Below are 21,055 nucleotides of genomic sequence, written 5' to 3' on the forward strand. Positions count from 1 at the left end.
TACCGAAGTAGCGTAGAGGAGAGGTCCATCCTTCATGCTTGCCAAGGACCCACCAAGCTGGCCCTTGCAGTATTCTTACTTATGTAGAAGGATGAAAACGGAGGCACTATAAATCTCAGATTTGTGAAAGTTTTATTTGTTTCTATTCGCTAGCTTTGGTCAGCCGGGTCAGCTGTCATGAAGACTATTTTCTGTTGCCTGCAATAGATCCTGCATCATGTGTGCCCACAAGGCCGCCACCCTCGTTGAAAATTAAAAACCACATAATATGAAATTGTCGTGACATCCGCCCATAACCTTATTTTTGTCACAATTTAGCAAGACTCTAGAGGGGATGCTAGAGGCTTGTTAACCTGGGAGCTTACGCCCCTCAGACTCTCTTTGCTTCCACCTCCCCCTCAAAGCACAACGGTTACTAACTGGACCTCACCAATCCAGGCCAATGGTCTTTTCGCTGGTCTGGTTTTGTAAAGATAGTCTTGGTAACTGTATAAAACATGCTGTGGGATCGTCCTAGCGGGGCTACATCGGATCTGCAACATGTGTTTCACGAAGGCTTAGCGGAAGTGTAATACTATTCACGATTTTTTAAAGGGAGTTTTAAAAATTGCATTTCAGTTTTAAATCTCTATTTTCACAGGAAATGAATCACAGTTAAAAATACCGATTTAATTTTCATCCATGCTGTGACATGAGACTACCGGCATTCTAACTCCTCGATCAGTAATTTAATGGTTATTTACATTTTAACAATATAAATTATTGAAAGATCACGACTAATACAGCATTGCAACAAAACAACTTGCCACAATGCATAAATTAATAGGCCTATATATTTTTCAATATAATTTATTAAACACATTGTGTACAAGGCATTAATTAAATGAAATTGGCATAATTTGCATAGTGTGACAAAGTCAATGTCCTGTCTTTGCACTCAATGATATGATACGTGTTGCATGGTCCTCCACATATGGTGCACTGACATCTACCATGAAATGCGATCATAGTTCTCAATCACAGAAAAGATAAAAGGAAGAAACGAACTTACCTCCATACAGCAAGCTTGACAGACTACCCTTCCATCCGTAGTGAAATTGGGATCTCGTGTGATCCACTGCTTCAGCCAGTAGGACTTCGATTTTTCTTTGGGCATTGCCGAAAACACACTTCTTCTTCTTCCACTTCACAATAAATCACAACACATTCTGAACATAAAGTGCACCCGTACAACAGTTTGCATCGAAAGGGAGGTACAGGGCATATGGGTTGTGCAACGTAGTTCGACGCTGACTGGTTCTCACATATATCTTAGGAGGTTGGAGGGGTTGAAGGCTTCAAGGTCAAGTTGTTCCTGGTTTCTCCTGATGGAAATTTCCCTAGAACTATTTCTGGTGACTTCTCAGAATTCCCATTTTTGTTCGTGGAGTAAACAGATGTCGAGAAAAGAGCAGATAATTCTGTCGAGCACACTAATTACAATCTAATACACTGGAAGAAAGTCGGCTTTTTTTTAAATACAGTCAAAAGGCATCAAAGAGGCAATTATACTCCAAATAGGCATTTGTAGGCACAATAAAACTAACGAAATATAGCTAAAAACCCTAAAACTGATTTATATCTCAAAAGCCTACGTTTCTGAACACAGGAATAAAATAGGCAAATTACCATCCCTAGTTATGAGTGATGAATGAGAGAGAATTGTGAGTACCTACTTGTGATTTGTAACTGACAGTATTGCAATACCTACTGGTAATTTATGTTTGTATTAAACATTATTTATATGAAATTTTGTTTTGAAAATACAGTGAAATTATATTTTTCCTTAAATGTTCACCAAAATATCAGGGTGTGTCTTACAGTCCGAAAAATATGGTAGTAAGTTACATTTTGCACCCCCTCCCCATCTTCCCTACACAAACATGCACAGGTAGACACAGCATCACCTTTATCCGTGAATAGACCTCAAATGCACTAAAATTTGCTATTTGGTTTCTATCAGCAACTTAAAAAGAAAGAAAGAAACCATAGTATTTTCAGGTGTAAGACACACGTAACATATACAAACTAAGATATATAGGATTTCACTATTTCCAAGTGATTACATACACAAAGAACGTACCAGTAATTCCACCAGCTGACTGTCAATGTCTAGAACAAAATAACGCAAAAGAAAAACACACTACTAATGCTATTCAGTGCCATACGTGAAACTACTTATACTAGAGCATTTTGCTTGTGTCTAACATACACACAGAAATAACAAGCTGCTTTGATTTCACGAACTAAGCCACACTTAACATTTTTTTTAGTACATCCTCTTTATATAGGATGCTAAATAGTTTATGAAGTCAGCTCTTCAATACATTAGAATTTTTAAACATTTAGGAATTTATCTTTATTTCCATATGAGACATGTTTTGCCCTTCATTAAAGGCATCATCAGTCATAGTACTACCTCAAGGCATAAATCAGGAACCTGATTTGTAATTAAATTGTAAATACTAAGATATAATATTGACATATTACAGTAGGGATAGTCAGTGAGGAAACAATGTTCTTTGATGATATAGATATTTACATGGAAGCAGTATGGAGAGAAAGGATACAAAGTGTCTGGCACCAATGTTCATAACAATAATTACTGCCGTTGGTTGACAATAACAGTTTGATAGGGCAACTACACAGTAATATTGACGTCGCTCTATTGAAAAGTTGGGAAATTACAAGCTTGTATACATATTTACATGGGGGCAGTTTGGAGAGAAAGGATACAAAATGTCTGGCACCAATGTGCATCACATTATTTCTGCCATTGGTTGATGATTGCAGTATTAACAAGGCAGCTACACAGTAAAATGCAGTGTGGTTTGACCTCAGTTCATAATTATTGGAATGTAAATATATGTAAGCTTTATAATTTTCTAAGATTTTCTAATAGAGTAGCGTCAGTGATTGTTCAGACCACCACTACTGGACACTGCTAAAATGCCCTGTGGTTTTAAACATTGGTGCTGACTATTGTATCTGTAAATAAGTTAATATAACCCCCTTTTAACTCCATATATATTAATGAACATTGTTTCTCATTGAAATTTTAGTAACATTTACCAACATTTCTGATAATGAAATGTCAATACTTCACACTGACCACTGCTGCTGGACACTGTCAAATACCCTGTGGTTTTACCTATTAGTGCAAGTCTCTTTACCTTAGACTGCCCCATTGTTAATATGTTAAGTTATCCTTTGTAGGACATACCCTAACATTTGACGCTGTTATCCTTCACAACTGGTAATTTACAGCCAACGGCTGATATATTGGTATCTATATCATCAAATAACATCATTTTTCTCATTGACTATCCCTACTGTAATATGTCAATATTATATCTTAGTATTTACAATTTAATTACAAATCAGCTACCGGTAACTGATTTATGTCTTGAGGTAGTACTATGACTGATGATGCCTTTAATGAAGGACAAAACATGTCTCGTATGGAAATAAAGATAAATTCTTAAATGTTTAAAAATTCTAATGTATTGAATAGGTGACTTCATAAACTTTTTAGCGTCCTACATATAGTATCTTCAATATGGATCAATCAATAATGATATTTATCACTGGCTACATCCTCTTTGTCATTCCAAAAGCAAAAGAAAAAGGTACATTACATAGGCTGAAGCTTGTTTCCACGCTTAAGCATTGCCACACACTAACCCTCTGTCCATTCTTAAATTTCCGGCAGTACCGGGAATCCAACCCTGGCCTCCGAGGACGGCAGCTAATAGTGCTAACCGTTACACTACGGAGACAGACAGCCACATGGGTGTAGTGGGAAACAAGTTAGCTGATAGGGCTACCAAGGAGGCAGTCAGCAGTCACATTGCCCCCATTGCCTTACAAGGTTCCAGCCCGTGTTATTCTTCTCAGCTGAGACATTTGGTAATGTTCCATTGAGAGCTGACTCCTTTTTCAAATAATCTGAGAACGATTAAAGGAACTACGAATTTATGAAAGACTTCCCTTTGGGTGACGCAGAGAGAAGCAGTGGTATTATGTCTTCTTTGGATTGGCCATGGTGTAGCAATGCAGCCCTACTTACTGAAAGGAGAAGCTCCTCCGGTGTGTACTTACGGCGTCATCTGACTGTAGTACACATCCTCACGGAGTGCACGGACCTGGCCGATCTGCGTCGTAGTCTAAAACTTCCAAGTTCCATCTCCCTCATTCTGCGACATGATGAGCAGTCAGTAGACCTTGTCATCTATGTTATGAGCGATAATGGCTTGTTTTATCGTGCTTAAAAGTGAAGTTACCGAGCTAGTTAGCCATTTGGTTAAGATCACATAGCTGTGAGGTTTCATTCGGGTGATGGTGATAGTGGGTTTGAACCCCATCCCTGAAGATAGTTTTCCATTGTTTCCAATTTTCACACCAGGCAAATTCTGGGGCTGTACCTGTATTAAGGCCAACCGGGCGAGTTGGCCGTACGCGTAGAGGCGCGCGGCTGTGAGCTTGCATCTGGGAGATAGTAGGTTCGAATCCCACTATCGGCAGCCCTGAAGATGGTTTTCCGTGGTTTCCCATTTTCACACTAGGCAAATGCTGGGGCTGTACCTTCATTAAGGCCACGGCCGCTTCCTTCCAACTCCTAGGCCTTTCCCATCCCATCGTCGCCATAAGACCTATCTGTGTCGGTGCGACGTAAAGCCCCTAGCAAAAAAAAAAAAAAGTATTAAGGCCACAGTTGCTTCCTTCCCACTCCTAGCCCTTCCCTATCCCATTATCGCCATAATATCTATTTGAATGAAACACATGATTTTACTTGTAAGTCAGTGCCTATTCAGTTTTATTACATTTTACTTTATTTTTAATCATTTTGTAGCAAAATAAGGCATTGTGAATTAGATCTACTGATTATTTTAAATTCATAATTATTTTCCTCCTCATTGCCATTTTTAAAATCCTGCTCATTGGATAAATTTTAACACCAAGCATCATAATTATCAATATTTCTGACCTAAACCTTATTCTTCAGCTGTCCTGTAAAATTTAGTTCCTTTCTGCATTGCAAATATAACCAGGCACCAGGGGAATTCAAGGAAGCAATATAATGTATCCAGCAATTGGCTGAAATTCTTCCATTTCCAGAAACATGGAAGAAATCATGTGCTGCACCAGCAGAAGCCTTTAACTGTAGATCAGTATCTTTATTGTGTCATATCTATGAAATATTCGAGATTTATGCCAAAGCATTTGAATCACATGGTCGAGGAATTTCTTATATTACAAGAGGCGGCCTTTAGACCAAGATAAAGTTAGATTCCTTCCCTTGCTCAGTACTCAATAGTTGGATTTGAGAAACAGGAAATATTTACACTACCGGTTAAAAGTTTTCGATCCCCTATCACAACTATGGATTTGTGGTTAAAACAGAGATGTAGTTTTAAATAATCTATCATAGCCCTGTTCTGATAATAAAACAAGCATAAACATGTAAAGACAGAACGACTCTGTTGTCTATTTGACCGGTTCTCCGCATGGAGGGTCGCTGATGAGTAACCACAACAACACTGACGTGTCTTTACCGAAGACGTGTCCACTCGAATAGGCCTCATTCCTTCAGCTGTCTGTGTAGCAAGCAGTTCTCATTAGTTTTCAGTACACTGTGTGCTGCTAGCCGTGTATTTGTGTATCTGATTAGGTACATACCATATTACCTCCAAATGGGACGGAAGCAGGAGATTGGAACTGAAAAATGTGCTGTAATTGTAGCTCTGCATCACGAAGGGTATTCTAGTAGGACAGTAGCAACAAAAGTTGGCGTAGCCCAATCTACAGTGGTGTATACATTGCAGCGGTTCAAGCAAACCGGTGCCAATGCAAGTGTTTTGCGATCTGGAAGACCCCGTGTAACAGCATACAGGAAAGATCAGTTCATATGCGTACAGAGTAAACGTCAGAGGACTCATACGGCACATGAAATTCGTAAGGAAGTCGATAATATGAGAGCTGCTCCAATCTCTGTCTCAACAGTGCAACGCCGTCTTCGTGAACGAGGTTTAAAGGGGTGCATAGCGACCAAAAAGCCTTTATTACAGACACAAAATAAGGTGAAAAGAATGCAATGGGCACAGCAACATAAAAACTGGAGCGTGCAGCAATGGTCCAAGGTGTTATTCACGGATGAATCGAAGTATGAAGTATTAGGGAGCCGTCGTCGAATGTTTGTTCGTCGACTTAATGGAGAACGTATGAAGAGTCGGTGTGTGACACCTACGGTGAAGCATGGTGGAGGGTCGGTTGTGGTGCGGGGATGTTTTGCGGGTGATAAAGTCGGTGATCTGGTGCGAATTAATGGAACATTAAAGAAGGAAGGATATCACAGGATACTGATCAACAATGCAGTTCCATCTGGCAAGAGGCTTATTCGTCATGGGTTTGTTCTGCAGTAGGACAATGACCCCGAACATTCTTCTAAATTGTGTAGAGGGTATGTCAACAGAAAAGAGAAATGTGGGGAACTGAAAAATATGATTTGGCCAAGTCACACCAGACTTAAATCCCATTGAACTGTTATGGGATGAACTTGACAGGGAGGTCCGAAAACTGAGGTCAACTAATGTTGAAGAGCTATGGAATAATTTACAGAGCCGTTGGACTGCAATAACTACACAAACACTACAAAATCTTATTTCCAGAATACCAAGAGTTTGTGCAGCTGTTCGGAGGGCAAAAGGTGGTTACTTTGAAGAGGCTAAAATATAAACCATATTGTATTCTACTTATTGATAGATAGAGATAGATAGATAGATAGATAGATAGATAGATAGATAGATAGAGAGAGAGAGAGAGAGAGAGAGAGAGAGAGAGAGAGAGAGTATATATATTTTGTTGGTCTATTTAGTTTTTACGATGTGTTTGTACATTGAAATAAAGTATCTAGTTTTGTGGATAGGTGATCGAAAACTTTTGGCCGGTAGTGTAATCTAGCTCTCATTGATTTGACAGCTGCTGATGTTACTGTCAATCTCTGTATTTTTTGCATAAGTTCATTGTATTACCAAGGACTACAGAATCGCCATTCTCTTCATTCTTCAGTATATCAGCTGAAGAAAATTCAGAAGTTTGTCCATGGAAAGTTGTTTTCAACTAGAAATAGAACTTTCCAGTAGAAAGTCTGTGTTATTTTGTTTGTAGTTGTATTTAAGAAGTCATTCGTCATTAACTTTCGTGAGTACCTTCTTCAGAATTATTCACACTGTTCTGTTCTTCCTCGCTTATATCCTTTATTAGCTTCCCACCAAGGCGGCCATGATTTGTATCTTGGTCAGTGCAATTTTAGTAAAATGAGGCACATCCTTGTGATTCGGATTTCATGAAAAACTGTAGGTACGTGGCTTATAATCACAATATCTACAGTAATGTTAAAAATCCAAGTGTGCTTGCTTTTATATTTATGTGCAATATAAACATCAAATTAAAAGTTGAAGCATAAAGTGTATATGCTTTTAAATGCCAAATGCAATAATGTTATTTTTCTCTACAAGAGTTCTTTCTTTCTTTCTTTCTTTCTTTCTTTCTTTCTTTACATAGTTTAGTAAAACATCACATCTTACAGATAACATTCTCTCAAATGGCTCATTCACCTCTAAATATCGGACACCTCTTTTGCTGGTTGCATAGCTTCATACAGCCAGGTCATTAGTACGCAAACAGGAATTTAGCAGAATATTAACCAATACATCCTAGTCACAAAAGCCAAGCAGTGACCACATGGCACTCCCGATATCTGCAGACCATCTAGGTGGACACCGGTCATCTTGGCAAACCGAGGCTCCTGATGGGCTATATGTGCCATAGTGCTTTTGAAATTGCCAGCATGTGATTGGAATATACTAGCCAAGTAGTTCTTAATAAGCAAGTTTAGATTGGAATTGATAACCCTGTTGCTAGGCCCCTTAAGGATATAATCATCATGAGTTTCAGTTACCTGACTTTAAAAAAATCAATTTTCATTGTAACTTGCAATCATTTTTGGAAGCTAATTCAGTTGTGCATGTCCTTCAATTGTGTATTTAATAAAACTGTACAAGCCCTGTCAGTTTTTATTGAGCATTGAGCTAGGTATTTTAAACTTAAGACTTTTAGGAGCTGATGTTTATTTAAGTTCTTGCTGTATATTTATTTACATGTTAGTCGGTCTATTTACATGTTAGTCGGTCATAAAATTATCTTAAATTGATGTTGCAAACTCCTGATGGATATTCTGTATTAATCTATTCATTGATACAGCCATAGGAGTCGTAGGATTGACAAAGTTGGATTTGGCCAGACCCTTATTACTAACCGTTGGCTAAGGTGAATGCAGCTGGGTAATTGTAGGTTGCCTTTTTAAAATCTTACTTTGGGTTAGATCAAATATCTGTCTAGTGATTGATATGTTAAGGTTTGAACATAGAAGTGTAATTTTGCTACAAGGGAGTAATATGTACAATTAAGCACTGGAAATACTTAAGTTGTGTGTGAATTTGTATATGATGATGCTGGATTTAGAAACTTGTGAAAATTTGGATTAAAATTTCACCTTTACAATACTGCAAATGTCTTTATTAAAAAGACTACATTAAATTACATTCATGATACATGTTTCGTCCTCTTATGGGACATCTTCAGTCACAAATACAAAACATTAAAAATAAGGCGAGGACACGTTGAATTGAGTAGATAAAGTGTCTTAGTATCATGTGACGCGGCATGGTGGCGTCTTGTCAATCATCAATATTAAAATGGTGCGGCGTGAACATGATGTGAAACATGAAGTCCAATAAAATCATAAGTTAAAAATGTTGTTCAAAACATCGAATTGTCAATTATAAAACACAGTAAGTGGCTGTGCGAATAAAATTATGTGCCTATTGTACAAAAACAGTGTTGAGGTGATGCCACATTACAACAGCTTTCTTGATTAGGAGGTGGAGTTATACTGATGATACAAGTTGAAACTGATAGTGTGTTGACAATAGGGGCCTAAAAGGAAAAAGATATATGAATGAACTAAAGAAATAAAATTCAATTGAAATGTAAACTAAGTGCCCATCCAGTCACTCACCTCCTTGCCCGTCCTACATCGACCACTCCACCTCAAGTGCTAAAGTTAACTGAGGGACGTCCTTGAAGGTCGTTGAGGACTGACCGTGAGGGGAGGTTGAGGGGAGTTTGATGTAAGGGGAGAGGCGTGAGGTAAAGCATTACTCACACGCCTTCGTGAAAAGAATTTCTTGATTAACTCCTCGACAAGTATATTAATGTCCTCCGATATCTCATTAAGATTATAAATCGGGTTGCATTTTTTATCAATATTTATAAAAATGTTTTCACGGGCATACAACAAGACCTTCAAATTCTCCATTTATGTAAGAAAGGTAATCTATTGAATATTTTAGAAAACATTTTTATAAATATTGATAAAAAATGCAACCCGATTTATAATCTTAATGAGATATCGGAGGACATTAATATACTTGTCGAGGAGTTAATCAAGAAATTCTTTTCACGAAGGCGTGTGAGTAATGCTTTACCTCACGCCTCTCCCCTTACATCAAACTCCCCTCAACCTCCCCTCACGGTCAGTCCTCAACGACCTTCAAGGACGTCCCTCAGTTAACTTTAGCACTTGAGGTGGAGTGGTCGATGTAGGACGGGCAAGGAGGTGAGTGACTGGATGGGCACTTAGTTTACATTTCAATTGAATTTTATTTCTTTAGTTCATTCATATATCTTTTTCCTTTTAGACCCCTATTGTCAACACACTATCAGTTTCAACTTGTATCATCAGTATAACTCCACCTCCTAATCAAGAAAGCTGTTGTAATGTGGCATCACCTCAACACTGTTTTTGTACAATAGGCACATAATTTTATTCGCACAGCCACTTACTGTGTTTTATAATTGACAATTCGATGTTTTGAACAACATTTTTAACTTATGATTTTATTGGACTTCATGTTTCACATCATGTTCACGCCGCACCATTTTAATATTGATGATTGACAAGACGCCACCATGTCGCATCACATGATACTAAGACTTTTTATCTACTCAATTCAACATGTCCTCGCCTTATTTTTAATGTTTTGTATTTGTGACTGAAGATGTCCCATAAGAGGACGAAACATGTATCATGAATGTAATTTAATGTAGTCTTTTTAATAAAGACACTTGCAGTATTGTAAAGGTGGAATTATATAATCCAAATTTTCACAAGTTGATACTTTGACAATACGGGCTCCAATATGAAGTTTATTACGTGTAATACTGGATTTAGAATGTTAAACTACTAGTATTTCTCGTAATATTTTCTTTCCATGGAATTGCTTGTTGTACTCCTGTTGTTGTAGTTGGGTTATTATGTTTTAACTTTATTATTACACTACTGTAAGTGACTATTGCCACCTGGATATTTCCCATGTGCGATGTATGTGCTAGTAATTTATGCTTTTGGATAAAGATTTATATGTATTATTTCTGATTGGCTTTTGTTTTTATTGTTTCTTCAAGGAATTTTGAAACTAGTGTTGGCTGGTCGGATGGGTGAAGCGATAGAAACTACAAGTAAACTTTATCCAGGACTTTTAGAACGTGACCAAAATCTTCTCTTCATGTTAAAGTGCCGTCAGTTTGTTGAAATGGTGAATGGTACAGACTCTGAAGTATGTCCTCCTCGTTGTCCTCGAGGCCAAGGCATATTTTCCCCTACTCATCCCTCCACTGCCAGTACACCTCCTCGACCCACAAGCCCAATTCAAACGTCCGTCATCCAATCAACAAAGACATACAATAATAATAGGAATCGTGGAAATTTGGATGTAGAAGAAAATAATTTTAGTAACATTGCTCTGAATGGTAGCAGCGAGTCAACAATAATTAATACCAATGATGATGCCGATATTGAAATGGAGGTAAATGATGAAAGGAATGGTCATAAAATTTCATCGCCCACGACAAATGGTTACCAAAATGGAAACAGTCACCAGGATAAAGCAGAAGTAGACGATGTGGAGGATATGGGTGAGTCTTAAGTTCCTTAATGCATGTGTTTCCGTATTATTCATGCTTGTCATAATTCTTACTGTCACTCATTACCTACTGTATATAATTCAGGTTGCTTGCAATTTCAGGTTAATGCAGAAATATTAAAAATGTTCTCAACCCTGTGTGGCTAAAGGTTTAAGTTCATTATGAAAATTGTGACTTGTCTTAATATCCCGTCCTTGAACTAACACGTTTACTATCCCTGGTTTCAATCAGACTACTTTACTTCTTTCTTAGAAAACATTTGCCAGTTGAATAGTGCAGAGCGCATACATTATTTAATCTCCTGTTAGTCATTACTAGATTATTTCTGAGTTACTAGGGTTAGTGATAAAATCATATTACTCGATGTTGGGTCTTTCAAGATTTCTTTGTCAGCACATGGAAAACCTTTTATTGAATGTCAGGATGAGAAAGGTTTTCAGTTTGTATTTATGGTCATATTTCAATTTTTCAGTGCAGTATATTTTCTCTGGTGTAAAATGTCTGATACACAATAATAATAATAATAATAATAATAATAATAATAATAATAATAATAATAATAATAATAATAATAATAATAATAATAATAATAATAATCACAAAAAAATTAGTTCAAAATTCTAATTATTAAGTTATTGTGCAATATAAAATGTTAAAATTACGTAGTTTAAGGGGGGTAATTTTCTGCATGCTTAGAATGATTCCTGTAGCCTAGTTAAAAACCATTCTCAAATTTAACAAATATTTTATATTATTGACATTAATCTGGCAGTGCTGAGTGGTGACGTATATGGCACATCATGCAGCAGTCTTCTGCTAGTGTGGAGTGACGTTCTACATACGTTGCATGCTCTATCTGCATTGAGCTTCCGTATCTCACACAATATTGATGGGAAATCGAAACTCTCTTCTCAGCGAGTTATATAAACTTTTGTCCTTATGTTTCATTTATTAATCAACATGTATTAATGATTTTGCAAAAGTGTTTCCTATTTTCTGAGTGTACCTCTTGAGAAATGGTGTCTTGTGATCAATGACAAGTTTTCAAGTAAAAAAAAAAAACTCGTGTCCTCATCCCGAGGTGGTGCAGCCCTTTTCAGGCACACCCCCATTGGAGGTGAGCTGCGTGTACCATTTCAACCACATACCAGCCCTCCTGCCATTCTTAAATTTCTGGCAGTACCGGGAATCGAACCCGGGCCTCCGAGGACGGCAGCTACTTACACTAACCGTTACGCTACGGAGGCGGACAGTTTTCAAGTGATGCTTAACATCTGTGGTTGAATCAGTGGAGAACATGTGTCTGCGAGTGGAAAGAAGGGTCCCAGGAATACATTCTTCAGGCAACACTATGTTAAATCCAACTGGGTGATAGTTCATTGAAAGAAAGAAATAATTCCTAGTTTCAAGCTCTGCCGAGATCACTTAGGCTCGGAACCAATGGCTTCTGCACTTTTCTCTTCCAAAATCAAAAGGCCTTGTTGTTTCATCCTCCCAGACAACTGGTACCATGAACATCTGCTCATGTTTCCTCATAATCTACATAGAGACTGAAATTATGACGACTCCCAATAAATATATTTGTTATAGTCCCATTAATTTGGTACATTGATTCACATGAGCACTGAATAATTGTACACATATACTTCATTAAGGCAGTTCCATACTGCAACTCTCCCTGGACCTGCCTTAGCAATAAATTATTAACAGTGCACTAGATGGTATATTGGAGATATCAGGATATTTTGAAACCAATGCAATTGCTGAGATATTCTATACAATTTATGAATCTCATGTTTTTAGTTCTGTATTGACTTTATATGTCACAAAAATATTCCTTGAAAAGAAACAAACCTTATTCAATATTTTAATTATTTTAATATCAGTTTTAATCTTAGTCATTAGTGTAGTGACTTATGATGTCCGAATATTGGATGAAACATGTACTGCAAATAAAAGGTTAATGAGATAATAATCAATAGATTAAGTGTACTCACTTATACATTAGTATTTTTCAATACGGATCATAACAATGACATTTATAACATGTAATAACATACCACTTAGTCAAGCTTCTTGTCTCCTTACTCGAAATTCTTCTCAGCCCAAAGTATGCAACATTTTCATAACACTACTCCTTTGTGGGAAATCACCCAGAACAAATGGTGCTGCGTTCCTTTGGACCTTTTACAGTTCTCATATCAAGTAGTTTTGGTGTGAGTCCCATACACTGGAACCATATTCTAATGGGGGTCTTACCAGAGACTTTTACAACCTCTCTTTTAGATCCTTGCTACAACCCGTAAATACCCTCGTAATCATGTGAAGATATCTGTAACCTTTATTAACAACATCATCAGTATGATTACCCCAGTGAAGATTATTCCTTAGATTAACACCCAGGTACTTACAGTGATCCCCATCTGGTACTATTGTCCCATAAACACAGTAATTAAAACTGAGAGGATTTTTGAAACTTACAACCTGACTTTTCATCCCTTGTACCATCATACCATTGTCCGCTATCCATCTCACAACATTGTCTAAGTCCCCCTGCAGTCACTTACTATTCTGCAACTCATTTACTACTCCTCTATACAGCATAACATCATCTGCAAATATCCTTACCTGCGATTCCAGTTCTTTACTAATATCATATATATATATAAGTAAACATAAAGGTAAAAAATACTGCCCTGTAGGACTCTCCTCCTAATCATTACCGAATCAAATAACACTTCACCGAATCTCTCTGAATTCTATTTTCTAGAAATTTAGCTACCCATTCAGCCACTCTTTTGTCTAGTCCAATAGCCCACATTTTCATCAGTAATCTCCTACAATCTACCCTATCAAGAGCTTGGATAGGTCAGTAGCGATACGGTCTATTTCACCTCCTGCATCTAAATTATGTACTATAATTTTCTGAAACACTTTGAGTTGAGCCTCACTAGAACAACCCTTCCTAAACCTGAACTGCCTTCTATCAAACCAGTTAGTAATTTTGCAAACCTGTTTAATATAATTACAAAAAATGCTTTCCCAGAGCTAATAAACAACATGCCAAACTGACTGGCCTGTAATGATTACAGGATCAAATGATGCTTCACCTACTCTAATTCTCTATTTTCTAGAAATATAGCCACCCATTCGGTCACTCTATTGTCTAGTCCAATTGCACTCATCTTTGCCAGTAGTCTCCCATGCCATCAAATGCCTTAGATAGGTCAATTGTGATACAGTCCATTTGACATCCCATTGTTAACCATAAGCAAATAGTGTTATTTAAGAATGAATTGACAAATGCTAATTACTTTCTGCTCCTCGTCCCCCCTCCCTATCTTCTTCTTTTTGGTCTTTTTGCATTTAGCTGAGGTCAGCATTTGTATGGATTCGGCCCAGTTTTACGATTAGATGTCTTCTCTTCTTTTTTTTAACACAATATTTTAAAGTTGTATGAATTGTGTTAAAAGAATATTAATAAGTCATTGATGAATATACTGTTTTTAATAGTAATCTATACTTAGGTAGTGTTATTTTTCTTTTATGTATAAAAATTCCCAGATAAGAGGTCTTCTTGCATTTTTTTTTTTTTTTTTCCAGATATTGACCCTCCAGTGTATCGACGACAATTATGTGGGGGCAGTAAACCCGCTGTAGAGCGCATGTTAGAATTTGGACGAGAATTATACAGTATGAGCCAACGTCTTCAGCAAGAACACGGCAAAAATGAATATAACCAAAAGATGCTTCAGGTAAAAAGACAAAAGACCAAAGTATGAAGTGTCATTATCTACTGCTCAAGATAGATTTTTTTAGTGATTCTTAAGTGAGGAAATGAAATTATGTTCTCTTAATTTTTTTTACAAGTTGCTTTACGTCGCACCGACACAGATAGGTCTTATGACAATGATGGGACAGGAAAGGGCTAGGAGTGGGAAGGAAACAGCCATGGCCTTAATTAAGGTACAGCCCCAGCAATTGCCTGGAGTAAAAATGGGAAACCACACAAAACCATCCTCAGGGCTGCCGGGGTCATTATATTTTAGCATCCCTGAATAACATTTATAGGTACCTAATGATAATCGTGAAAAGACCGAGCAGAGTGGTCGCACATATTGATGTGCTATAGTTATGGGAACAAGCTCTGCATTCAGGAGACTAGTGAGTTCGAGCCCCATCGTTGGCTGTCCTGACAATGGCTTTCTGGTGGTTACCAATTTTTACTTCTGGGCAAATGTCAGGACAGTTCCTATTCATAGGCCACAGCTGATTCCTTCCACTTCCTACTCAATTTCTCTTTTCTTTTCCTTTTACAATCTGTTTTACATTGCACTGACACAAGTAGGTCTTATGGCAGCAATAAGATAAGAAAGGGTTAGGAGCGGAAAGGAAACAGCCATGGCCTTAAGGTACAGCTCCAGCATTTGCCTGATGTGAAAATAGGAAACCACAGAAAACCATCGTCAGGGCCACTCCTTTTCTTCTATCCTCTTTTTCTCTCCTCTTTCCCACCCTCCTTTGCCTCACAACGTCTACTTTTCAACAATGATCACCACCAGTCCTATTCTGTTCTCCACCGGTGATGATTGCATTCAACGTTTTGGACCCATGTCTTTTTTTCTATATGTACTCTATCGACGCATACTTACATGGCAAGTCGCTGCTCTAAATCTGATTTTATAGTCAATACGGGTTTTTATCTAAAATGAAGCTGTCAAAGCTTGTTACACGTTATAAATACTATATTGTGAGTTCACCCAGCTTCCTCTCCCATGCAGCAAAGTTGGTCTGGAAACAGACCATTGTAAAGATAGATTCATCTGGGAGTTGACTTCTTACTTACAGAACTGCAACTGTGAGCTCACTGCATTATCATTGCTCCACCTTGATCCAATCTCCCTTTCTGTACTACCATCCTCGAAAAATACTCATCCTGAATACTTGAAGTGATCTACCTGTTGCAGCTTTTTATTCCCAACCTGACATTCAGTTCTCTTAGGTTTCTTCCCTACTGGTATTACTTTTATCTTGGAAAGGCTAATTTTCATTTCATTTCGTTTTCAGTTTCCAAGATGTTATATTGCAGGCTTTCAGCACAATCTGCTATGAAGACGAAGTTGTTGGCATAGGCCAAACTGTTTACTACATTCCCATGTAACTGAATCCCTCCCTGCTACTTTTTACCTTTCAGTAGATGATCCCTATAAAGTATGAACAACAAAGGTGAAAGATTACAGCATTGTACCTTGAATCAAGAACTCATTCTACTGTTGATTCTTACTGCATCCCAATTGTCAGCATAAATGCCTTTGATTGCTTTTAATAATCTATACTTAATCTCATAATCCCCCAGTACGACTAATATCTTTTCCCTCGGTATCCTGTCATATGCCTTCTCTAGATCTATGAAACTCAAACATACCTGCCTATTTCTCATGTGGCATTTTTCATTTACCTGGCACAAACTGAAAATCTGATCTTGACAGCTCCTCCGTGGTCTGAAACCACACTGGATTTCATCCAACTTACTCTCCACCATTGATTGCACCCTCCTTTCCAAAATGCCAGTGAGTGCCTTGCCTGGTGTACTGATCAATGAAATACCTTGATAGTTGTTGCAATCCTTCCTGTTCCCTTGCTAATAGATAGGTGCAATTGCTGCTTTCGTCCAGTCACTAACATTCCATGGTAATCTTGTTGCTCTATGAGGCCATTTCATCCCTGCCTTCCCATTATATTTCACCATCTCAGGTCTGATTTCATCTGTTCCTGCTGCTTGCTGACAGTGGAGTTTATTTACCATACTTTCACTTCCTTTTACATTGTGAAGATTTTCAAAATATTCCTTCCATCAGTCTAGTGATTGCATGGGGATATACTATCAGTTCACCTGATTTACCCAAAACATTATTCACTTCCTTTTTTCCCTCCCTTTCTAATATTCTTTATTACTGTCCAGGAAGTTTTCCCTGCTGCTTGACCAATCCTTTCTAGGTTATTACCAAAATCTTCCCACTACTACTTCTTGGATTGAACAGTTATTTGTTTCACTCTGCTTCTTTCACCTACATACAATTCCCTGTTGGCATCAGACCTTGTTTGGAGCCATTTCTGATATGCATTCCTCTTACGTTTACAAACTGCCCTTACTGCCTCATTCCACCAAAATGTTTCCTTTTTTCTCAATCTTTGCACACAGTTGTTCCTAGGCATTCTGTTGCTGTTCCTACTGCAGCATCCTTGTATCCCACCCATTCTTTTTCTATATCTTGAACCTGCTTACTGTCTATTGTTTGTAAACTTTACATCAATCATGTCCATGTTCTTTTGTCTAATTTCCTTGTCCTGGAGATTTGCAACCCTTATTCATCCACAGACAGATACAGTATCACTTTCTTTGTCTTAGTTGTAGAGATGCTTACTTCACTGCAGATCAGATAGCGGTCTGTATCATCAAAAATACCAAAGAATATCTGCACATTCCTAACAGATTTCCTGAATTCAAAGTCAGTTATGATAGTCTTTTATGGATCGGGTGCCCCTTCTGTCCCATGTGTAGCAGTGAATAGTCTTATGCTTCAAGAATGTATTCACTGCTAATCCCATACTAGCACAAGAGTCTAGTAAACGCTTCCCATTCCTATTAGCTTACATATCTTTCCCACATGTACCCATCATACTCTCATATCCTTTAGTTCTATTTCCAAATCTTGCATTGAAATCACCCATTAGCACTATCTTATCCTTGCTGTTGACTCTGATTATCGTGCACTCAGGACTTCATAAAGCTTGTCAACTTCGTCTTCATCTGCACTCTCACCATTTCTCGTCCTGTTTCCTCCAATTGCTAAATGTACCCATGTCATTTGCTCATTTACATACATAACAGAAACTATGTTGTCCGCACGAGTATTCCTGATGAACAGCCCTACCCCACACTGCCTGCCCTTCCCTTTGTAACACCTGTTCAGAATACTTTATAATATCGTATCTCTCCTTACCCAAATATCATTAAATCCTAAGACATCCAGACGCATCCTGTTTGCTGATTCAGGCAGTTCTACTTTCTTTTTCCCATAAGCTCCATTATTGATACCTCCCTGCTTAATTCCACTTTGTTCGCCAGCTTGTTTCTGTGGAGTCCTTTGCCTGTCAAATGGAAGTGAAGCCCTGTCTCTCCCATATGTCCGAGGATTGCTTAACATGTTCTGAGCATGTTTAATAGAAATTCTGGGAAGCAGGATGCTACTCTACTTATGCACAGTACCAGTTAGAATCTCTCTAATGGGTTAGTGACCATCAGTGCATTGTTTTGTCCTAGCCACCTGAGCACAAGGTCCATGACTCGCAATATGTCTTACGGTGTCCACTCCTATTCGATAGTAACTGGTATCCTGATTCTCAGGACCGCTTAGTAGGCCACTCAGCCATTGCCCATGGTTCATGAATTATAACTCGACTACAGTAACCCTCACCCCAAACCATCAGTAGTAGTAGTAATAATAATAATAATAATAATAATAATAATAATAATATAAGCATTAACATTGACCTTCAGTTTGATTCTTTTATGCAGATGGTGATTTTTCGGTCTTCTGTTTGTTAAGGTGTATTGTTTTATACTACTATATGTACATTTGGAACATATTTGGTTTGCTATTGTAAGCAAGTAGTTATTACCACTGGGATACTTTGCTATTATTATGTATTATACTAATAATAATAATGGAGGAGGATAGCTTAGGTTGGAGAATAATGGACTCGGGGAATGGTTAGACTGTCTTTAATGGTTTGGGGTGTGAAATTTAATGAGGCGGCAGAGCTTGTGGCAGATCGAGGATTGTGGAGGTGTTTAGTTATTTCACAGAGGCTTACAGACTGAATGCTGAAAGGCATAACAGTCTAAAAGGAAAATATATGTATAATAATAATAATAATAATAATAATAATAATAATAATACAATAGATGCCATGAACTGTATACATTTATATATAACTTGTCCTGACTGAATGACTGATTCATCATCGCCGAGCCAAAACTACTGGACGTAAAGAAATGAAATTTTGGGGATACATTCATATTACAATGTAGGTGCTCGCTAAGGGAGGATTTTTGGATATTCCATCGCTAAGGGGGTGAAAAGGGGGGTGAAATTTTAAAATGATATCTATATGACAAAAGGTTAAAAGTTTACAAATGTAAAAATTGGTATTTGGAATCTCCTTTAAAAATAAAGAAACGCGCTTCTTTGTTTTTGGAAAATTGAAAAAATAGTTTAATTCTTTGTATGAGGATACTTATCTCAAAAACTAAGATGTTACAGACGTGAAAATTAGTATTTGGAATCTCCTTTAAAAATAAAGAAACTCGTATTTTTGGAGGGGGTTGTAATCTACTTGGGGCGGGGGCGGTGAAAAAGGAGTTTAATTCCTTTTTATGAGGATACATATATCTCAAAACTTAAGATGTTACAGTCATGATAATTGGCATTTGGAAGCTCCTTTATAAATAAAGAAATAAGTATTTTTGGTTTTTGGAAAATTCACTTAATGGGGTAGGGCAAAAGGAAGTGAAAAAATGTAATTATTTTTATGGAGAAACTTACTGTATATCTCCAAAACTTAAGGTTACACACGTGAAAATTTGTATTTTTAATCTCCTTCAAAAATAAACACCCTTTTTTTGGAGGGGGGGGGTATCAACGGGCTGGGGTGAATAACAAATTGAAATATTTTCATGAGGATACTTATATCTCAAAAACTGAAGATGTTAGAGGCATGAACATTTGTATTTGGAATCTTCTTTCAAAGTAAAGAAACGTGTTCTTTTGTCTTCGGAAAATCCACTTAAGGGCGGTGAATGAATTGAAAAATTAGTTGAATTCTTTGTATGAGGATACTTATACGAAGTGTGTTCAAAAAAAAGACCGAACTTTGTAAATTGCGCGCAAACCGCAACATTGAGAGAGTTGTGACTGTGGCGGCGCCTAGCGGCAACTTCTGACAACAGACCGCTGCTTTCCGCATTCCATTGCCTGCATTATCAGTTGAGTTAGAGCCTCTGAAATGATTGCGTGTGTCACATGTTCGTCTAATTCTATAATGAAACAGCTTGAGGAACAACGCGTGTGCGTGAAGTTCTGCTTCAAAGTTGGGAAAACGTTTGTCGAAACATGTGAAATGTTGAAGCTAGCATACGGGGAGGAATGCATGAGTCGTACACAATGCTACGAGTGGTTTAAACGTTTCAAAGACGGTAGAACGTCTGTCACTGAAGACCCTAGGCCTGGGCGACCTTCCACATCAACAGACGACCGCCATGTCGAGAGAGTTCGTGAAGTGATTCGTGGAAATCGTCGTTTGACAGTCCGAGAGGTTGCTGATCAGGTGTGCATCAGCGTAGGATCATGTCATGCAATTTTAACCGAAAAACTTCAGATGCGGGCACGTCAGCGCTAAATTTGTCCCTCGTTTGCTGACTGACGATCAAAAAGAGAATCGAGTCAGCATCAGTCAGGAAATGCTTGCTAACGCAGATGCTGATGACAACTTCCTGAAGAACATCATCACTGGAGATGAGACGTGGGTGTACGGTTACGATGTCGAAACCAAAAGGCAATCATCACAGTGGGTGGGGAAAGGTTCTCCTCGACTGAAAAAAAAGCACGAATGAGTCGTTCAAACATCAAGGTGATGCTGATTGTGTTTTTTGATTGGAAAGGCATTGTCCATCACGAGTTTGTACCCCGAGGCCAGACAGTGAACAAAGAACTGTACCAGAATGTTTTAACGCATTTGAGAGATGCTGTGCGCAGGAAGAGGCCTGAACTGTGGGAAAACAAATCCTGGATATTGCACCATGACAATGCGCCAGCACATGCCTCTCTCGCGGTCCGCAGTTATCTGGCAAAACACCAAATTCCTGTTGTGCCCCATCCGCCCTATTCTCCCGACTTGGCTCCAGCAG

At 38.0% G+C, this 21,055-nt stretch overlaps 1 protein-coding gene across 2 annotated transcripts in view; it reads left to right on the forward strand.

Moving 5' to 3' along the window:
- Positions 1-21,055, forward strand: part of RanBPM (Ran-binding protein M) — a 250,198-nt gene that overhangs the window by 211,035 nt on the left and 18,108 nt on the right. For both annotated transcript variants that reach the window (XM_067140189.2, XM_067140190.2), the window contains 2 exons: positions 10,567-11,076; positions 14,689-14,840. In XM_067140189.2, the coding sequence (XP_066996290.1) occupies positions 10,567-11,076; positions 14,689-14,840 (662 nt within the window). The remainder of the gene's footprint in view (positions 1-10,566; positions 11,077-14,688; positions 14,841-21,055) is intronic.

The sequence above is a fragment of the Anabrus simplex genome, chromosome 2, assembly GCF_040414725.1.
Source record: "Anabrus simplex isolate iqAnaSimp1 chromosome 2, ASM4041472v1, whole genome shotgun sequence".
Classification (NCBI taxonomy): domain Eukaryota; kingdom Metazoa; phylum Arthropoda; class Insecta; order Orthoptera; family Tettigoniidae; genus Anabrus; species Anabrus simplex.